The 19,613-nt window shown below is 46.3% G+C and overlaps 1 protein-coding gene across 2 annotated transcripts in view; it reads left to right on the forward strand.

Annotated features, from left to right (window-relative positions):
- Positions 1-19,613, forward strand: part of FGF12 (fibroblast growth factor 12) — a 218,325-nt gene that overhangs the window by 60,917 nt on the left and 137,795 nt on the right. Inside the window, exon 1 of one of the 2 annotated variants that reach the window (XM_066193338.1) lies at positions 19,221-19,316. The exons of the other annotated variant lie outside the window; for it this stretch is intronic. Within the exon in view, the coding sequence (XP_066049435.1) occupies positions 19,229-19,316 (88 nt within the window). The 5' untranslated portion in view covers positions 19,221-19,228. Of the gene's footprint in view, positions 1-19,220; positions 19,317-19,613 lie in introns of those variants that run through there. 2 annotated transcript variants of the gene reach the window in all.

Raw genomic sequence — 19,613 nt, forward strand, 5'->3', positions numbered from 1 at the left:
TGGTCCACGTGGGCAGAGCTGTGCTCCTGGCATGACAGGCCTTAGCTCTATGTGCCACTGTTCGCAGGACAAGACAGGTGAATGGGACAGGTACCATGTTGTGTAAGAGTGCTGTTTGTTGTATTGCTGCTGGTTTTTTTCTTTACTAAGGCTTGTTCTAAACCCTCTCTGTCTAAAATCTTGCTGTCTGAGTCACCCAGACAGGCTCCATGAGAGCACATGTGATCTAACCACTGTTAGCAGACTTTTGCTTTTATTATCCTTTGGTCCAGATTTCATATAGTTCTCACTAATTCAGATCTGAATATGAATGCCTTTGTCTTCCCACAGCACTTCTGTGCAACTTCTGTCATGCAAACGTGAGTTTAACTCTTCTCTTTCTGTTGATTTGATCATCTTTCCCTGCTTACTATTGATTATCCACTTCGACCCTGCAAGAACTAAAAAGACTAGGAAAAAACAGGCTTCTAAGGGTGGATGTTTCTGGAGTGAGAAACCACGGATAGCTTTTGCCTTTATAATTTTTTGTTTGTTTATTAGGACGTTGTCAATATCTGTCTTACGTCTCTTTGCCCCAGAAAGCCAGTCCAAGCTTGTTCTGTAAAACTGCCAGTCAGTTGCGCAACAACATGTGCTTGATCTTCTATTGAAAGGCAGTGTTTTGCCAAGAAAGGGCATCTGCTGGGCAAGGAGGATTTATTAATATACAAGCACCTTCTGGCCTCTGTCCCTGCCTTCAGGGCTTGACGCAATGTCCTGAAGAAATCAGGAGCAGCAAGGCTGGAGAAGGGTTCAGGAGCTCCTAGTTGGCTTTCTTGTTCCTGGAGCAAAGTGTTTGCCAGGCTCCTTTCCATCTCTGTGGTAACTGTATGTTTGTGCAGACATGTCAGTATGGGGAAGGTCGTTACCTTAATTGCATTCAGTCATTACATAAAAGACTGTCAATGAGGAGCTGTAACTATTCAGGAGTTTTAATTACGCCCTGACATGACGTTACTGTCCTGGCCTTGCACACTTCTGTGGGTGTATTTCTGAAGGAGGTGGCTTTTGTTGCTCCAAGCTGATGACTCCTCTCAAGAAGTTGTTCTCTCCATCAAGGTGACATTCTGGAATGACAGTGTGACACGTCACTGAGGAGGAGGAGAAGTGCTCAACAAGGAACTGTGACTTCAATGTGATGTTTCCCCATATTTCCAGTCTTTTGCAAAGGGGAATGTTTGTGATTCTCCAGGGTTTCCTGTGGCATCACTCCTAATAACCATCCTTTTCATCATGAAGAGGAGTTGTATCCTCTTAACAGCTGTACCTTCAAACAGACTGAGAAATGGCCTGTTTTAGCTCCCTGTCTTGTCCCAGGATGTCTCAGACTGCAGGTGAAGGAGAATTTGGTTGAATGATTTGTAAAAACAGATTAATTTATTTTAAATGTCCAGACATATTGGACAGACGGTGAATCTCAAACTGAGATACCCATGCTTTGACTGCCATATCAAGGATGCTCAATGCTTCCAAAATATGTATCCCTTTGAGGTGTCCTGACCTCAGCTACAGGAGAGTGAAAACACCTTTATATATTTGGTACTTTCTTTAAAAAGGTCTGTAAACAGATCTTGCCCAGACTGTGCTCTTGCACTGCGCGTCTGCTGCTTCACATTTGTAATTTGTGCAGAGGCTGTAATGGAGGAGTGAGCTGCAGGGCTGGATTTAAGTGATGCCACAGATTTTTCATAGCACTACAAGAGGGTGATGCTTCTGGCATGTTTAGCTTTGGTGTCTGTTTTGGGGAACCTGTGAGCAAAGGTGTGTGCTGTTGTTGGGGCAGGACTGATAATCAAGTTCTCTACAGAGGCAGAAGCTTTTCTCCAGAACTGGAAGTCTGCAAGAACCTTTCCTCTACCTCCCATTGCTTCCTCACAATGTGGTAAAGGGCTGATCCTCAGGTTTGGCACAGCACCTGTGTAGAGAAAGTGGGATAGTCCAATTAGGAGTACAATTTGTGGAAAATGTATTTAGTGACTTTCACCTGTTATAGGGACTGAAAGCAGCTGCACTGAACAGATACAACTTAATCAATGTTAAGTGTCAGCTGCACTACGGTGTTAACCTACTGGGTAAGACATACCCGTAATAAATAAATAGGATAGATCAGGGAAGGTTAGTTTGTGGTATTTTTTAGCAATGGGCAGATAAGAAAGACTTTGTCATTCAGGAGCTGGAGGATTTCTTTGCGCTTAGGTCTAAGTGAACGGAAATTTTCAACTCTGCAAGTGCAGCTGGATGAATAATTTGTAGTGAATAATATATCTCAAGGCTTTCACTGCATTTGGGATTGACAGAAAACACATCACAATTTTAATTATTGGGAATGATTTGCTGAAATATTCAGGAGCTATTTTTGGTTCCTGCAGACTGTGCATGAAAAAGTTAGCTATTTAAAAGCCAGACTCTTGTCCCCCCTCAACCCCCTCCTCGTGCTACTGTCTGGTCTCCTTTCCCCATTTAAGCTTCCCAGAGCAGGGCAACAGGACTCTCTGCATTCTGGCTTGAGACTTAACACACAGGAACCTTAAAATAAGAATATAATAATAAGTTATTGGAAGTCTTCCTACTCTTATACTCAGCAGAGGGCATGAGGGGGATCAGGATGAGGTTGGTTTACTGGCTTCTTGAGGTGCTTGTGGAGCTGAGGGGTTTCCGTGTGAGTGGAGTGGGAATCGGCAGAGAGGAGAATGGGGGCTTTTGGAGAGGCAAGGAAAGCATTACAAAAATATTATGTCTCTTCCTCTCCTATTCTTTTAACAGCTTTGAAACAATCAAAACCTCGGGACTGGCCATCAACAATTCAGTGTTATCTGAGCATTGTACTAGCAAGGATGTTGGGGTAATGCAGACTCCAAATGTGGGGAGCTACTGGTGTAACCAGTTTCCTGAAACTGCTGGAAATAGCTATTTGCCCTCCTGACCCCTCTTCTCCTCCTCTTACCTCCCCACAGCGTGGTACCCCACTGCTGAACCATAGACCATCCCCACAGGACACGGCTTGCTGCCCACTACTGCAGGGGAGAGTTGGCTAGGGAGGGATGCAGACACTATGAAGAGAATAAGGGAGAAACAAGCTTCTTTCAAGGAGAAGGGTAGGAATAACTGAAATATAAATTTTCCTTCTCATCTGCGAAGAAAGAAAGGCAGCATTTTGAAAATGGAAAGGATAGGGATGAATAAAAATGTAATTTTCCTGAATAACTAAAATAGCAAGCAGAAAGTGAGGAGGGAGATGCAGGTACAGATCACTGCCGCTTTGCCTGGGCTTCTGTCAGCTGCTCTCTAAAATGCTTTGCTACCCTCTGGTGGCTTCCTGAGGACCTGTGCAGTCTAGTTTCCATTCCTTATACAGTCCCCGGCAAACTTTTTGAGCTGCATTGAGGCACCCAGATCTGCTGATGGAGGTTTATATTTTCTCTGATTTTAAGGCAGCAGTACAATAATAATGAAACAGCAGTTCTGTGCTTTTGTTTTTTATGTTGGATTTCTGGGTTGGGTTGGGGTTTTTTTCCCTGTTGTTTGTATGCACTTTCTTTTGGTCTGCAGTTATAATCACAAAAATAGCTTGGTTGGGATGTTCAAATGAAAGAATAATAGCTTTGTACCTCGGTTGTCTGTGTAGTGGGGCTGTTCAGTGTTTGGGAGTGACATGGGTTTCCTAGTCTTGCAGAATGCAAATGCCTGTCCTCTACTTACCTGCAGAGGACACGAGTTCCAGCGAAATCAGTAACAGCCAACCTCCCTGATCTCCAGGAGGCCAGAACAGGTCCTGCTCAGCCTGGTGCAGGGGCAATGTTCAAACCTCTATCATTCTTCACTGTGCCTTCATCAGTCAGTAGCTTCTTGTTTTTTCCCTTTTCTGCTTTCCCTGTTCTTTAATTGGCTTTCCATCGTGGCTTCATAGCAGAGAAGCTCTTGGTAGGGATTTAAAGAGCAGCGGTTTGATAGATTTTACAAGAAACTCCTCCCAGGTATTAATTCCTGGGTTATGGGGTCAAAGTGGCTCTTGTGATCTTTTCAATCTGACCTCCTGTGGAGTGCAAGTCACAGGACTGCCCTCAGTTGGCTCCTGCTTGAAGTGCAGCACTGAATGAAGAAAACATCCCCTCTTGCTTTAAAACTTTACAGTGATGGAAGGTTCACCTTGTTAAATTGTTCCAGTGCTTTATCACCTTCAGCGTTAAATACTTCTGAACTTTGCTTTGTTTAGTTTCAGCTTCCAGTTTTAGGGTTTTTTTGCTGCTTTGTGCATTTGGCAAGCCATGTGTTGCCAGAACTCTGTCCTGTGTAGGACTCATGGTCTTGATAGAGTTGCCAACCAGGTGGAGCTCTGAGAGGTACCTTGGTTGTAAGAAGTGTAAAGTTGTTAATGTTATTGACTGGGTAGGCGTGGGGTGGGATGTGAAATCACAAACCCATCACCCAGAAGGCACGTGAAAAAAAACAATACAAGGGCATATGTAGGGAGCCTGTGTACTTTTCCCTAGTGCTTGTCTGCACTGGGTATTTCTAGTGTTTACATACTTAAAACAAACACTTAGGGACGATTTGCGCAGGCTTTCAAATGAGATCTTACTGCAGAAGTCTTGCAGAGGTTGAGTTTTACGAGAAATTTCTTGAATTACAAAAACATTTGTTGTTTTGAGTGCGTTTCTTTGTAAATCAGCTGTGCTGAGGTCCTTTGGGATGTAGGCTGCTACATTCAGCACAATTGTTGTTAGCTTCTTACGCTCTTCCAATTTATGATACGTTTTAGAAGCAGCTCCATCTATCTCACAACTTGGCAGAGGTTTGGAGTGGAGAGCAGCCAGTGCCTTTTGTACTGGATTAGCCTACAAAAGCCCTGAGAGAGAGTATGACCACAAGCCTGGCAGGCAGTAAGCCCAGCTATAAGGCCATCTTAAAGGAAAACTGCTTTTTGTGGTTCAGACAGAGGAAAGAAAGGGATGCAGTAGATTTGGGTTACTTCAACCACAGAATATGCTGTGACAGCAGATGACCAAACTTTTTCTGTGGCTGGACTTCCATCAAGCAAAACGTGCTGTTTTTAAAGCCACTGGTAACCCCACAGGAGATGGTAGGAAGTCAGTCTGTGTGGAGGTGTGGGACAGGCTTTATGTTTCAATCCTGCCGCTTCTTGGCAGGGCACTGAGCCCAGCACATGGCACCAAGAATCCTCAGTGCAAAGCCACTCGTAATTCAGCTCCTTCCATGGCCTTGTGGGCTGCTTGTATGAGGCTCTGGGAGCTGCTCATTCCAGTCCTGCTGCAATATCCCTGCCTGTGAAGTGGGGACAGAAGTGCCAACCTCAGCGTCTCTGCCAAGGCGGACTGTAAGGATTTGTTAACGTACACAGCTGTTGTGGGAACAGCTCTGCTGTTGATGTTCAGCATACCCAATCTATCTTCTGGCACTGATGCTTTCTAAACCAAAGAAGTGTTTTGAGCTGATGCCAGTAGTCATGGGTATGTCTTACAAGATCTCTTGCAGCCAGATGCAAACTTGTTTGGGCTGTGTTTTGGGCTGGCTGGACTCAGTCTGCTTCAAGACTGCAGGCTGCATAATTACACAGCCAGGGTGTCTGAGCTGGTAAATCCAGCCTCCCAGCAGACCTCAGTAGCCAAGTGTGGTGCTTTGCTGACATGGTTGCAAGGCTTTGGGACAGGAGACTGTTTACACCCCTCCCTCTTAAGGAAACCTCTCACTTCACAATAAAAGAGTGTGGACACTTGTGAAAAGCCCCAGACTTTGTAAGCCCTGTACCCTCTTCCCAGGAAGACTAAGGGGATGGCACGGAGTGTGAAACCGAGAAGGCTTCAGCTGAAGTGGTTTACATTTTAAAATCACTTTTATTTTCAATGTCCATCTTGATCTTGTCAGACCACAGCTAGTTCTGGGGGAAGACAAGATGCAGACTGACAGCCTCAAAGTCAAGCAGTAAGGGAGGTCACAAGGTATGTGTGTGAGCACCTCTGCAGAGGGGACCCCAGACTGGTGCAGTCCCCCTTATACAGCCTGTCTGTGTAGTGACAGGAGATGATTTTCTTGCAGGAAATCATGAGTATTTCAGGAAATCAGTATTTCTGGTAGTTCAGCAAGAAAGCACTTTGCAAGCTGAGGATGAGGGCATATCTGTGATCACTGGGACTTCCTGAAAGCTATTTCTTCCCCAGCTGCCTGTATAAGAGGGCATCAATAATGGAGGTGTGAGAAAGAAGGGAAAGAAGAAAAGAATCATCTACCACCCAAAAAGGATAAGGAAAGAGAAAAGGGAGAAGAGCCCTCCAAATCCTTAAAAAACAGTCTTTCCCATCAGTTTTAGAAACAAAATGGGCAAGGAAACAAAACTGGTTAGGAAAGAACAATCCCATCTATGAAATTCACCAGTGGGGTTTGGCTTCTTAGTACTGAGGGGAAAAATGCACTTTGGAGGCTACATTCCTCCCTGTTTTCCAGGGCACTGCACCCTCTGGCTGCAAGTGCATCAGACAACTTTCCCAAAAAGGCACTTTGGGGATGTAGCCTACATCTCTGGAAGGAATTGAATGGGGAGTATATCTCTGCTAATGAAAGCTGAAGCCAGAAATAAGAGTTCTGGAGGTTGAAAACTAGGTTAAAAGCAGCCAGCAACGGAAAGCAGCTGAAGATGGAGTGGGTTAAAGAGCTCTTGAGCATTAGATGGTGGATAGTTTCGCTTCACTCACAACTCCTGGGTAATGCAGTCCTGGCAGATTGACAGGGCTTCTGGGGTGAGTTGTCACAAGATGCTTCAGCTTGTTGGGTTTTTTCCCTTAGATTTTTATTTTTAGTTGAATTCTCCCACTTAACACACGCTACAGTGACCCCTACTGCTGCCAGCAGTCAAGGACCCATCTCAGAACAACCATTAAACTATGGGAAAATATTGCCTGTAGACTTAAAAACAGCTAATATCATTTATAACCCTTAAGTATGCAGAAAGTCTGCTGCTAAACTCTACACCACCAAAGAGGAAAGCTTCTATAAACCCTTGTGATGCTTAGACTGTGGATACAGTTTTTGTGTAAGGAAAAAGGATCAGCCAAAGCCTTCAGAATAAACCTATTCTCCCTTTTCCAAGAAAGACTGGGGAGGCATGCTGACCAATTGGTCCCCCACACAGAAAAACTGCTGTACTGCACCACATGCAGAAACAGCATCCTTATACTTTTGCTTGGTCCCAGCCACCAGGACTCTTTCCTATTTTTCAAGAGCAGTTGTGGGGTAGGAAAATCCTGACAGCAATGAGAATATGAAAGAGTGTTCAATGGTACTGCCCTTAGGAAAGTGGATGGCAGGTGCTCTGTCTTCTGTAATGCCTTGTGATGTGTTAAGAGCCTCATACTGGTCTACACACAGCATTTCGTGTCTGTGTTAACTACTGTGACCCTGGGCTTATTTGAGCTCTCTTTTCAGCAGGATTTTTCTGGCATGTAAAATCTTAACAGGGACATTAGGATCTTAACAGAATGTACAAAGAGATAGTGAGGAAATATGAAACTTGTAACATGGAATACAAGGAAGTTTGAAAAGTTGGAATGTCAGATGTAAATAGCAGGGTGTTCAGTGAAGTGCAGTGCAAACACAGCTGCTGTGTGGCAGGATGGCCAAGTGCCCATTTCCATCAATCCTAGTTGGTATAAACACCCCCAAGAAAAATGATAATTGGCCTCAGCGGGCATCTTCCATGAAACCTTCCTTGGTGAGAGTGGCTCTGTGGGGAAAAAACCTATGGGGTACCAGTGACATGTCCCCACAGTTTCTACAGGGTGAATACCTAACTGGTAAAGCAAGCTGTGGAAGAGCAGAACAATACTTTAAAATGAGATTATCCAAGCACTGCTGCCTGCACCCCTGACAGACCAGCACAGGCTTTCCCCTATGAGTTGCTCCCCAGGAATTGCTCTGTTCCAGTTTTAGCTGCTCAGACTATCGCATAGGCTGGAGCAGATGTCAGCTCCGAGGTTGTACCTGATTGTTAATTTACTTGTGTTAATGTAGGCCCATTACCAGACACTTGCCCCAGTGGTGTACAAGTAAAGCTGTTGTCTGTTCTATCCCATCAAAAGCACTGCATGCTTTACCTGGAGACTGGGGCTGCCAGGTGTTCTGTGCTCATTGAGAGCTGTCCCCACTTCTGGTCTGGATAAATGGGCAAAGAGATAGCTCAGGTGCCCTGCCCGAGCCCAGGGGAGCTCTGCCACGGGGCAGGGTGGCGAGTGTGGAGACGGCCAAGCACCTGGAGGGATTTCTGGGTCTCCCTGTGGGTGATGCCTGCTCCTCTGGATGGCCAGCCTGCCTCATGGCCACGCTGTGTCCAGTGCACATTCATGGGCAAAGAGCAAAGCTCTTCTCCCCAGCTACCAGATTTAGTGATGCCTCAGGTCTGGGGAAAGGCAGCTGAGTTACTGCAGCTGTGTGGAGACCCAGGAGTCCCACTTATGCACTCTTTCAGAAGTTATCTTTGACCATCTGTCCTCTGAGAGCATCAGCCTGAGACAGATCCTTCTGCTTCCGCCTGCTTGCCTTCGTGTCGTTGGCTGTTGACGGTAACCACCTTGGACATCTGTGGCCTTGCCTGACAGCTCCTGCTGTACCCAGGGTAGTGACTGAGGGACGAGGGTGAGGAGCAAGAGTCTCTGCCCTGTTTCGCTCTCACTTGCTATCGCTGCAGCTCTGGGAGTGTAGCATATGAAAACGGGGAGCATTCTTGGTGTCAGACTCTCCTTCCTGCAAAGCTGCACTCTGTGCCACACAGCTCTGCAGGGCCGAGCCAGAGTGCTTTTGTGCACTGCTCAGTGCTGCTGGATTCCTTGTGGCTTCAGTATAGCTTGACATTGTGCACTGAGGAATGAAATATAGACAATGTGGCTGCAACACTTGCTGCAACTGAGCAGGGAAAAGGAAAAGACACCCCCTTGGGAACCTGTCTTCCCATTCCTCACAACTTCCAGTGTTGTGTGATGCCTCACAGAGTGCCTGGCACTGACCTCAGGAGCTCCGAGGCTATGCTACCATGAAAAGCAAATAGCTAAACTTGTATTTTACAACAAGCTGCACCTGGGAGACTCAAGCAAGTACAAGTTGAGGCTGTGACAGCGGCAAACAGCAGGAGGTCCCACAGAGTGGGTCTTTTTTTTTTTTTTCCTCAGAAAGCAACCATTGCTTTCCTTTCCCTTGCACAGAAGCCCCAGTCCTGACCCAAGGACCTTCTGGAGATAGGCAGTGATTGCTCTGTAGCAGGAAAACGTTGAGCTGTCATTCCCTGGTTCTGAGTCATCCTGCTAAATCTGTGCACAGCAGCTGGCTGAGGAGGGGAGTGGGAGATGGAAAATCCCCCTTGGGATCAGGATTACAGTCAAGGAACCAGAGTGGTGGGAAAAAAAATAAGTCAAGCCTCTGAGTGTAGGGATTTGAATGTGGGGCTGGCCTTCAAGATATCTAGATAGAGCAAAGGGAATCCTCACTGCTGGGATGTAACATCTAAGGAGGGTTTTTGTGAACCTGAATGCTGCATAGTTGAGGTTGCCTCTCTGTTGGGGGTTTAAGCAAATGCCAGCTGCAAGGAAATAATTTGTCAGTGGTCTGAGGATGTGGATGCATGACACATGAGAACTGGCTCAGAGCAGCTGTTCTTTAATTGGACATTTTTTCCCCATTGTAACTACTGTTTCACTGCTGAGTTGCAGGATGCAGCTTTTTTGGGGATGGAAAGTGATGGCTGTGGTTCCACTCACTTGTGAGGCCCCTGTACCTGGTAGGATCATTTGTGCAGGGACAGAAATGCTGTGTGGGGTTAAGGCAGCACTGGGGACTTGGGACGACTCAAGCCTGCAGCTGTGTTTTTTGATTCTGCAGAGGCTTCCTCATTTGAGGGAAATTCCTAAAATTTGTTGCTGCCATTGGGTGACACTTGTTTAGATAATGTCTGTGACTGTCCCAGTGTAAACAGGCAGAGGGCTAATGCAGGTCTGGCTGGAGGTCAAACATGTCCTGTAGCAGAGCCAGTGCAGTGGCTCTGCCAATAGCCTGGCACACAGCACGCTGTGGAGACTTTTCTCAAGTAGCTGGAAAAGGCATCCTGGCCACATGCCATTCACAAGCTAAGGTGAGAATTAGAAAAGGTGTGTTTTAGTGACTCATAAATAGCTTAGCACATGCTGATGGAGCAGCAGCTCAGCTTTATAATCTCAGCTTTGCATCCCTAAAGTCCCTGTTAGAAAAAAAATATTAAAAAAAAAAAAAAAAAAAAAATCAGTGCCTGAAATGTATGGACTGAATTCAGACCCCCTGGAGCAGTATCAGTTACAGCAGGTCAGAATCTGGCCCCAGCTCTATAACATTATTGGAAGATCCTCTGCACCCAGCCCTCTCTCCTCTAACCCTTGCTCAGTCCATTCTGTGGCTGCAGTTACAGCTTTAGCTCGTGCTGAGCTGCATGTTGTGCTGTGCCAGGTCCATCACGTGTGCTGTGTGTGTGTGGTCTAGGTTTTGAACTTTGCTTGTGAGAAGTAGACAATCATTGCAGTGCTTGACCTTCAAGGCCTCTGGTAAAGCCTGCTAAAGAAATGCCTGGCTGATTTATCTGCTCACACACAGAAGCATTTTCCTCCTGTATTTACTCCTCTTTCGAAATTCCTCCCATTGGTCATCCATCTTTTGTGATTTCCCCTTTCTTGCTGTGCTCCACAGCAATATTCACATAATAGTGTCTTCATCTTTGACTTGAACCATTCTTATTTGTCCCTAATTTGCCAGATTAGGCATGTTTTAGAGTAGGATTTGCTAGAATTTTTATTCCATCTTAAGTGAAATATCTTCAGCTGCTGAGGAAAGTGGGATTTTTACTTTCTTATAGGGGAGCAGAGTTCTCCAGGGGCTGATAATCACTGTGAGCTGCCTGTGGGCTTGCGTTGCTGTGTTTTCAGCAAAAGCAGAGTAAGGCCATTACTGAGTATGTCACACGTCAGCAGTGATTCTTGTCCCTGGGAGCCAGCCATGTTACCTGTCATTGGTGTGGTTATTGCAAACTGGTGTTGCTAACTTTTAGGAGATTTGGGGCCTTTCTTAAATCCCTGAGCCATTATGTAAGAACGGTAACTTGGCATATTTAGATTTCCTGGTTCTAACGGCTGCAGAGAAAAGCCAACAATAGAAACCTTTAAAGATGCTGGACCGTGAGTCAAATGCAGAAAAGGAACCTAAAATATGTTACTCAGATTTGGGTTTTCTGTTACAGCAGAGGGTGGAGAAAGTGGTTCTGCCTTGTAGCTGGCAGGGTCTGACCCTTGTCCTGTCAACTGCCTTCACCATTTGTCCTGAAACTATGAACAGTGAAAAGTCTTCTCTATCCCATGAAGCCAGTCTATATCCATGTACAGGGGGCCGCAGAGCAGTGGGGACTCGTGGCCTAATGGGGAATGAGTCAAGGTCTTCTCTGCTCACACCACTGTGAGCCAAACACTCCTGGTATTCCTCAGTTGTCTGACTTTGTTTGAGAATCTTACACAAATGTTTTGATAAGGCCAAAGCCTTTCCTTGCAATTTTATTTTCATAATATTGCCAAAATACTTCAGCAAAGTTGAGATACTTTAGAAAAACGTAATTTTAAAAAAAAAGCTTTTTTTTTTTTTTTTTTGCCTTTTTTTTTTTTTTTTTTTTTTTTTTACTACTGCCACAAAGTAATAGTGTGCTCTGAGAAAGAGACAGATTTTTTTTTTAGCTGTCTTGCATTCTGGTGAGGACTACTCTACATGAGTGTCAGAAAAGGAAATTTTCCAGACAAAAAGTCTTGTTAGCTTAAGTTACCTTTACACCAGGAAAAAAAATGTACCCAGTAGGAAGTCCTGTCCTAACAACCCAGGATTTCAAGGGTGGCTCTTATAAAGGTCTTGTAAATCCCAATTTCAAATCTCGTGAAACATTAATTTTCCTTTACCTACATAGACCCTTCATAACTGCACTGTAATATTATTATTTAATACCTCGCTTTTGTAATTTTCTTCCTTTCAGAACCAGCAGGGACAAGTCTGTGAGTAGGTCTGGTAAAGAACCTTAGCTGTACTACACTGCAGGGACTGGGAATTGCATGTTCCAGAACAGTGGTCTTTCCAGAGCAATCTGTTTCAGATATGTCCCTGTGCACTCTCCAGCCATGGTGGCCACTTAATGAGTGAGGGTCTGAACTGTGGTGTCCGGATAGTGGCTCTTCTGTCATTGGAGCAGCTGTGAATTGGAGCAGAAAGCATTTCTTGTACCATCATTCCCAAGGCAGGCAGTTAGGCAAGTACTTGCTTGTCTTGATGAGGCTGTGCCACATGTGTTGTATTAGCATGCCAGAATAAATACACTTCAGGTCTAGACAACAGTAAAAGGCTGTGTAAGTGTCACTGGAAGTAGGCAGATGGGGAGGCTCGTGTTTCCACAGATGCTGCTCCCAACCTCAGATACCCTCTGGAACATTAGGAGTGAGTTTGCTGGAGGGGAAGGGGAGATGGCTTCTTGCATGGTTGGTCTATTGTACTTTTACCCTCAGAAAGTCCCCTTTATTCAGCCTGACAACTTTTCCCTGTGAGGTGGATGGATTGTTTGCACTCCTAGATGAGGAGAGTAGCCTGCCAGTTGTTCATGTTCCACGCAGGGAACTGGGGGGAAAGCCAAGAGCACATCCTGGACTTAGAAGCTGCACCTATTCCATCTCTGGCTTTGCCTTGGTGGCTGCCTCCTCTGAAAGCAGAGGAGCCAAGGGGCTGTTGGTGGGCAGAGCCCAGGAGCTCTGTTGGCCAGCAGGCTGGCTTGCTGCCCACCTCCAAACCCTGGCTCAGTTGTGATCTGCTGCCCTCAAAACTTGGGTCATGCCTCAGGCAAAGCCATCATTACCTACCTTGGGTTAATAACCTCAATTACTGGAGTCCTGTGGGTCAGATCTTCCCCATGCTGACTGCATTACAGCCCTTTAACCTGCTTTCCACTCTCATAACCTCTGAGCCTGGAGGGATCGGCAGGCAGGGGAGACCTTCTGCCTTCCAGTGTGTTTTCCCTTGGAAGGGCTGCAGATGTAAAACAGCAACCACAGCTGGCAGGAGACTTGAACCCACCAAGAGGTGCACCTAGAAAGTGTTTCTGCAGCACTCAGGTTCAAAGGGCAAACGTGGCAACGTTTGGAGGATTGCCATGAACTACATCTGCAAAAAAATCACAGCAGCCATCCTGTGGGGGGCTGGCAGTCAGGTTTGGTCATCTGGGTAAGGGGCTGCATGGCTCTTGTTCCTTAATGTTCCCTGAGCAACTGGGTAAAGGTGAGGCAGAAGTCTGGATTTCTAAGATGCTTCCTCACTGGGTGTTTCCCTTAAAGAAAAAAAGGCAGGTCTCACCAGTGGGGAAATTGCCAGTGAAGAGGGACTGAACTGTGCAGTCCTGGACATGCTCCTGAATGATCTTGAGGAGTGAGGGGATGAAGAAAAGACAAAATCTTTGGAGTAAGAGAAACAGAAGCAGACACAAAAGAGCTGTAGAAGGAACATCTGCTGAACTAACAACAGTATGAACTGGGGAGGAGTGCAGGGTAATGCACCCATTGATGAAACCCAAATATATGAGGGATGGGCATATATTTTATATATATATAAATTATGGTCACTCAGGGTAAAAGGAGCTACTGGCGTCCATTTCCTCACTGGAAAATGATCACAGAGAAAGTGTGAATCTCTCTGGAAGTGCTAGCTCAGCAGATGCAAGCAGAAATTATTGGAAAAGGTACAGAAAGCAAATAGAAGCTATCATCCTGCTGTGCTAGAAATCCCTGGAGCACTCACAACTTGAGTACTGTGTGCAGCTCTAGTTATCCTGTCTCAGAAAAGATGTGATAGAACTAGAAAGGCACAGGAAACAGCGACAGGGTCAGTGGAGTGTGAAGAGTAGCTGCTGCCCGGGGAATGATGGAACATATTAGGCATTTTCAGGTGCCTTCAGAAATGAAACAATAGAGGAAGGAAGTATGACAGAGGTGTAATAAAACCATGACTGTTGTGGAGAACATAAAATTAGCATTTCACAATATAATCTTAAAATGCTCGCCTTATAAGTTAAGGTGAGCATTAAATGGAGCTATCAAGAAGAAGTTTTTTACTAATAAAAGCTTTTTCCTGCCACATAATTAGCCGTAGAACTCCTTGCCAAAAGATAGTGAGAAGGCCAATGGTATTACTGGTTTCCAAAAATGAGTACAAAAATTTGTTGGGGAGAAATCCATCAAGGGTTCCTAAACACATTGTGAGACGTTCTGTAGATGAGGGCATCTGCTGGGCAGTGGAAGTGGGTGGAAGAAACAGTGTCTGTCTGCCTCTTTTTCCAGAGTATCTGCTCTGAGCTCCTCAAACTACTGCCAAAATTTTTGGAGATGCCTTAGAAGTTCAGGTTCTGAGGAAGTTTCACTGTACTGAAAAATATTCAGAACCACTTCTCTCTAATTCAGACTGGAGACATTTGATACACAAAGTCTTCTTTACATGTAATATTAGATTTCTTCTTAACGTCAAGAAATTCAGCTCCTGAGTGCTCATTACTATAAGCTTTTTATGTGTCTGAGGATAAACCTATTAAATGATCAAGGCTATAGGACATCTTTTCTTTTGCTCTGGAACCTACTTTGGTGAGCTCAGAGGGGCTGAGATTTTACCAAGTCAGTCTTTTCAGCAGGATCTGGAGCCAGTGGTTTCTGTTCACTGTTTCAGAAAAGCAACTAAGAGATTAATCTTTCCTGTCTGATGTACAAAATCAAGCTCTGTCATTTTTTTTTCTGTCTCACCTTCTATTTGCTCTCAGAATGCTTTATCCATGGTAGAGTTTGCAGCAGAATCTTTGCCTTATAATGAGTGCAATTTTATACTGATCAGGAAGAGGCTAATCCTCTCATTAAATCACCAGAATGAGGACTGACAGATGATTCCCTACTTGTCCACAAATTTATTGTGTGACCTTCAGCAAACCCTTCAACTTTGTGCTGCAGTTCCCACTGATTGTGCTGTGCTTTGGTGGAGCTGTACATGGCTGGTATGTCCCTGAAGCAGACCCCACCATCCTTCCTTGTCAGCAGTGCTCTGCTTCATAAAGAAGGGGAAAAGGATAAGCAGAAATACCCAGAGAGCACAATGGTGACAGTGGCTTGCACTGAAAAGGACTAGTAGGGTAGGTTTTGGCCAGTAGATTTTGCTCAAATAGCGCTTGCAAGGAGAGGTGTTGTGGAGTGGTCTCTGCCACCAATGAAGAATATACAGTCACTGATCACATATGGACCCATGGAGTGAGCTTCAAGAAATGAGCACGAAGTGCAAGGAGTTTTGTAAATTTACAGAGAGAGGGACAAGGTCCAAGTTCTGCATCAGCACCAGCTCGGACAAGGCTCTTAAGGTTAATGGGCCCTTTCTCATCATATCCGCCTGTGTTTGGCCAGAAAATACAAGGGCAGAGACTTGCAAAAAAACCCAAACCAACCAACCAGAAATAACACACCTGCACAAGCTGTTTGTCTGTGTACCCATCACAGTGTTCAAAGAACTACCAGTCTGTGGGTGAAAACAGAACAGCATAGACCCAGCACATTGAAAGATTATTACTGCCTTTGTATGAACACAAGGGAATTACCTTTCCTGGCTAGTGTCTTCTTGAGCTTTTTGTAGATTTTCTTTCTTTTTGGCTTTTGTAACTGGTGAACTCATACATATTATGCTATTTTAATACCTAGAAAAGAGCCTTGTCGGTTAAATCACCTTATTTTTCTCTGATCAGAGCGCAGTACATTCCTCTTTTTAGTAGAAGGTATTAATTTAAATTCTATAATCCTAAACATATTCTCGTTTCTGTTCAGTGCTTCAGAAGGCCAATGGCATTTTAATTTAATAAGGGAGAAACATGCATGACACTGTGTTCCCTGTAAATGTCTTCTGACCTCAATGAGGCTTTCACATCTTTCTTTGTGTTCCAGCAAATGCAGTCCCTGCTTTTATTCAAGCACACTATCATTTCTAATACCTGTGTTCTACCAAGTGGCTGAAAATTTAAATATCTATAGCATTTTCACGGTAACTTTGGAGATGTTATTTGCATTATTATTTAGCAGTGTGAGCTCATCAATGGAGCCATAGTGAGATATATGCACCACTGTGTCCCACTGAAGTATTGTTTGGGTACATGCTGTCCCTCTGCACTGAAATAAATTTTATTTTGGTTTACCTTGTTTTCAGATTAAAATGAGTTAACACATCTAGCAATGTCTCAATTTATGTCAGCTTCATTTATCTTTTCAAATTCTTTAAGCTTTGTTTACTGGGCTAAGATTTACCTAATTGGGTACATGACATTACTGAGTATTTTGTGGCATGTAAACAGTTGAGTCATATGCATCACAGTTCTTCCTTTACCATTTTTATGCTTCCATTTTGCTGTCTAAACTTACTTAAACCTACTCAGTTTGAAAGAACACGTGCTTGTTGCAGGCCCTTCCTTGGAAATGGCAGGTAATTTTCATTCTCTTCACTGATTTGAGTCTGCCCTCCTTTAATGTGAGCCAGGAACTGACCCCTTAGAGTGTGCCCCACAAAGGCTGGATTATCAGACTTGCTTCAAGGTGATGAAAACTCCCCAAAGAAATGGGGAATATTTTATTAGTGGTTTTATGGGTTGAGTAGATTTTCCAGGAACAGCTGTGTTAGTTTAATGAACAGAGATCTCAAAATTCAGCTACCTGTTGCATTTTCACATTTTATTCTTACAAGCATCTGTATCGTGTCCAAAATACTTGTCCTTGCATGTTCATGGGATAAATCTGCCCATTCCCATGCCAGCTTGATGTGTATAACATCTGAGTGCAACCCTTCTCTCATACCTAGTGCTGCACTTCAGTCCTGGCATCTCTAAATAAGAGCCCCTCATTTACAGCTCCATGTCGGCTGCTAAGCAAGGAGGGCACCTTGACTTTGGATCTCACTGTACTGTCCTTGATTGGCCACATCCAGAATTGTTCTCATCTCAAACATGCTGCTGCATTTGCAGAAAGAGGACTATTATTTTTTGTGCTATTACTGAAGTACTGGAGAACCACCAGTTCTGTTTTAGGGCTTCACTGTGCAAACTCCTTCTGGCCTTGTTCCAGCAGGGCTACAGGCTTGCTCTCTGATCAGGTGTAGCAGAGAACTGAAGGACAACTCTGGGTGAAGGGGAGAGGTAACAGCTGCAGTCTCAGTTTGGTATCTGCCCTGACATGGCACCGTAGTCTTTCATGAAGGCTGTGGAGCAGGGATTGCTGAGGAGTGCCATGGAGCAATGATCCTTGGTAACTGGGTGCATGGAGAAGGGCAGTTTCATTTAGCCTTTTTAACTATGACATGGTGCATGTGCAAGGTCCTGTCTAAAATAGCTTCTAAATTAAGACAGAGTGATGATTTTGCAGCCCAAGTCACAGCAGACAACAAAAAGAGTTTAGCGTGAATCCCAGCGATGTTAGTAATATCTTCCATCTTTTTAACAGTCTTGAACTGTACTCTACTGGTTTTGCTTCTAGATAAGTGCTGCTTTTCAGTATATGAAGTAGAGTTGACTGGAAAATAAGAGCTACCATTTCATGAAACATTTAGCATTTTAACTGTTTTTGGGGTTTTTTTTTTCCCTTTTCTATTTAAGAGTAAAACTGAAACTGTGGAGTATTTATTGAGGGCATGAAAGACTCCAGATGCTCTCAAAAATATTAGTTTTGCCACACATGCTTGATAGATTCTTACACCTAAACAGCATTTCTTTTGTTATGCCTGGTTTATGTGCCTTAGTACTCTGATCTAGATGTTAACATCTAACTCTGTATCCGCACTCTTGCATCCCACTGAAGTGCTGGCCAGAAGCCTGTTACATCCTAGAGTGCAGTCAGTCTCCGGAAAAATGTCCATCTCATGACCTGGTCAGAGACACCTGGTTACTTCTTCCAAAAGAAACAAAAGCAGAGAAGGCTTTGAAAGGTGGTGTGTGAGTAGATAACCCTGCTTGAGCACAAGCTAATTCAGTTAGAAATTCACCCTTGTGCTGGGTTCCTATTTGTCCCAGAGGGAGCTGCTTTTTAATGCACTATTAGAGTTTACCCAGGTGAAAGAGTTCTTTTGAACAGCTTTTGTATATGATGGTACTGTTTTGTCGAAGGAGTTTTTCTGTGCTCCTGTGCTTTCCAGCCTTGTGTTTTGGGTTTTGTGTAATTTCACGAATTGGAGACAGTTCTAAGAAGAGCATCTCGCCCTAACCATCCCTGCATGTGAAATATGTGCCCTACCTTTCTCTGTGCAGCGCCAACACTGAGAGTTGAGTCTGCAGTGCTGTAACAGTGATAGTTTTAAAATGGGTAAAAAAGAAGGTACCATGAGTTTCAATGGAGCGCCCTTGGCAGGAGGCTGGTGCCTTGGGGTAGGTGGAAAGACGGAGGCTCCCTCGTTTACAGCGTGTTCATAAAGGAGCACCCCTGTCTGGGCACTCGCACCCACCGGTGATTTTGGACCAGAGGTGTCTCTTCTTGCCGGCCACGTTGCCGGTCTCGTGGTTCCGAGCCCCGGGAGGGCCGCGCTCGGTGCCCCCGCACGTGGTGCCTTCTGTGGCTGGGGCGCCCGCGGGCACCGACCCTGCCCGGCGGCCCCGGCGCTGGTGGGGCGGGCGGCGGAGCTGTCTCCTCCCTCCCTCCCTTCCTCCCTCTCCCGCCGGGACTGGCAGAACTTGAGCGCGGCGGGCCCGGGCCCCCGGTGGCGGAGGGAAAGCGGCAGAGCCTCCGCCGGAGGAGCGGAGCGGAGCGGAGCGGAGCGGCCGACCCCAGCGGCGGGGGGCTGCCGGCGGCGCTGCCCGGCCCGGCGGGGGCTGTGCCGGCAGGGGGCAGGGCTGGGAGCCGGCCGCGCGTGTTTCTAGGGCTTGACGTCCTTCCAGCCAGCCCGCCCCGCTTCCCGGCACGGCCGGCCCTCCGCCGGCGGACAAGTCCCGAGAAGTGGCGGCCGGGCCCCCCTCCCTCCCCCGGGCGCGGCGGGGCCGCGGCGATGGGCCGGGAAGTTTGGCGGCGAGGGGGCCCGGCGCCCCGCCGCTGAGAGCCGGCCGCTCCGGGGCCGGTCCGTTTTCCGAGGAGCGGGAGGGCGCCACAAAGTGAAATCCATGAGGATTCTCGGGCTTCTCCTGGAGAAAGGCTCGCATATGCTGCAGTGTCTCTGTGGAAGGCGCCTGAGATCCAGCCACAGCCCAGGTGGGGAGCGCGCGTCCTTGTCCCCGCCGCCTTCGCCTCCCCGCCCGGGCGCCGCTCGGCCCGGGCTGGCCCCGTTTCCTCGCCGTCCTCCCCGGCGCCTCCGCCTCGCCGGCGCCGCGCACAGGTGGCCGCGATGGGCCGGGCGCTGTCCGCGGTGCTGACCCCGCCGCGCATTCCCGGGACCGAGTCCCCGTTAATTCGGCATCCCCCACGCCCGGGTCCTCTCCGCCCCCAGCATCCCCACCCGCTGGATTCCCAGCCCGGCCCCCCTCTGCCCGAGGCCTGGCCCCCACCCCA

This window comes from Chamaea fasciata, unplaced genomic scaffold (assembly GCF_029207755.1).
Source record: "Chamaea fasciata isolate MVZ Bird 193981 ecotype frontalis unplaced genomic scaffold, bChaFas1.0.hap1 SCAF_11, whole genome shotgun sequence".
Classification (NCBI taxonomy): domain Eukaryota; kingdom Metazoa; phylum Chordata; class Aves; order Passeriformes; family Sylviidae; genus Chamaea; species Chamaea fasciata.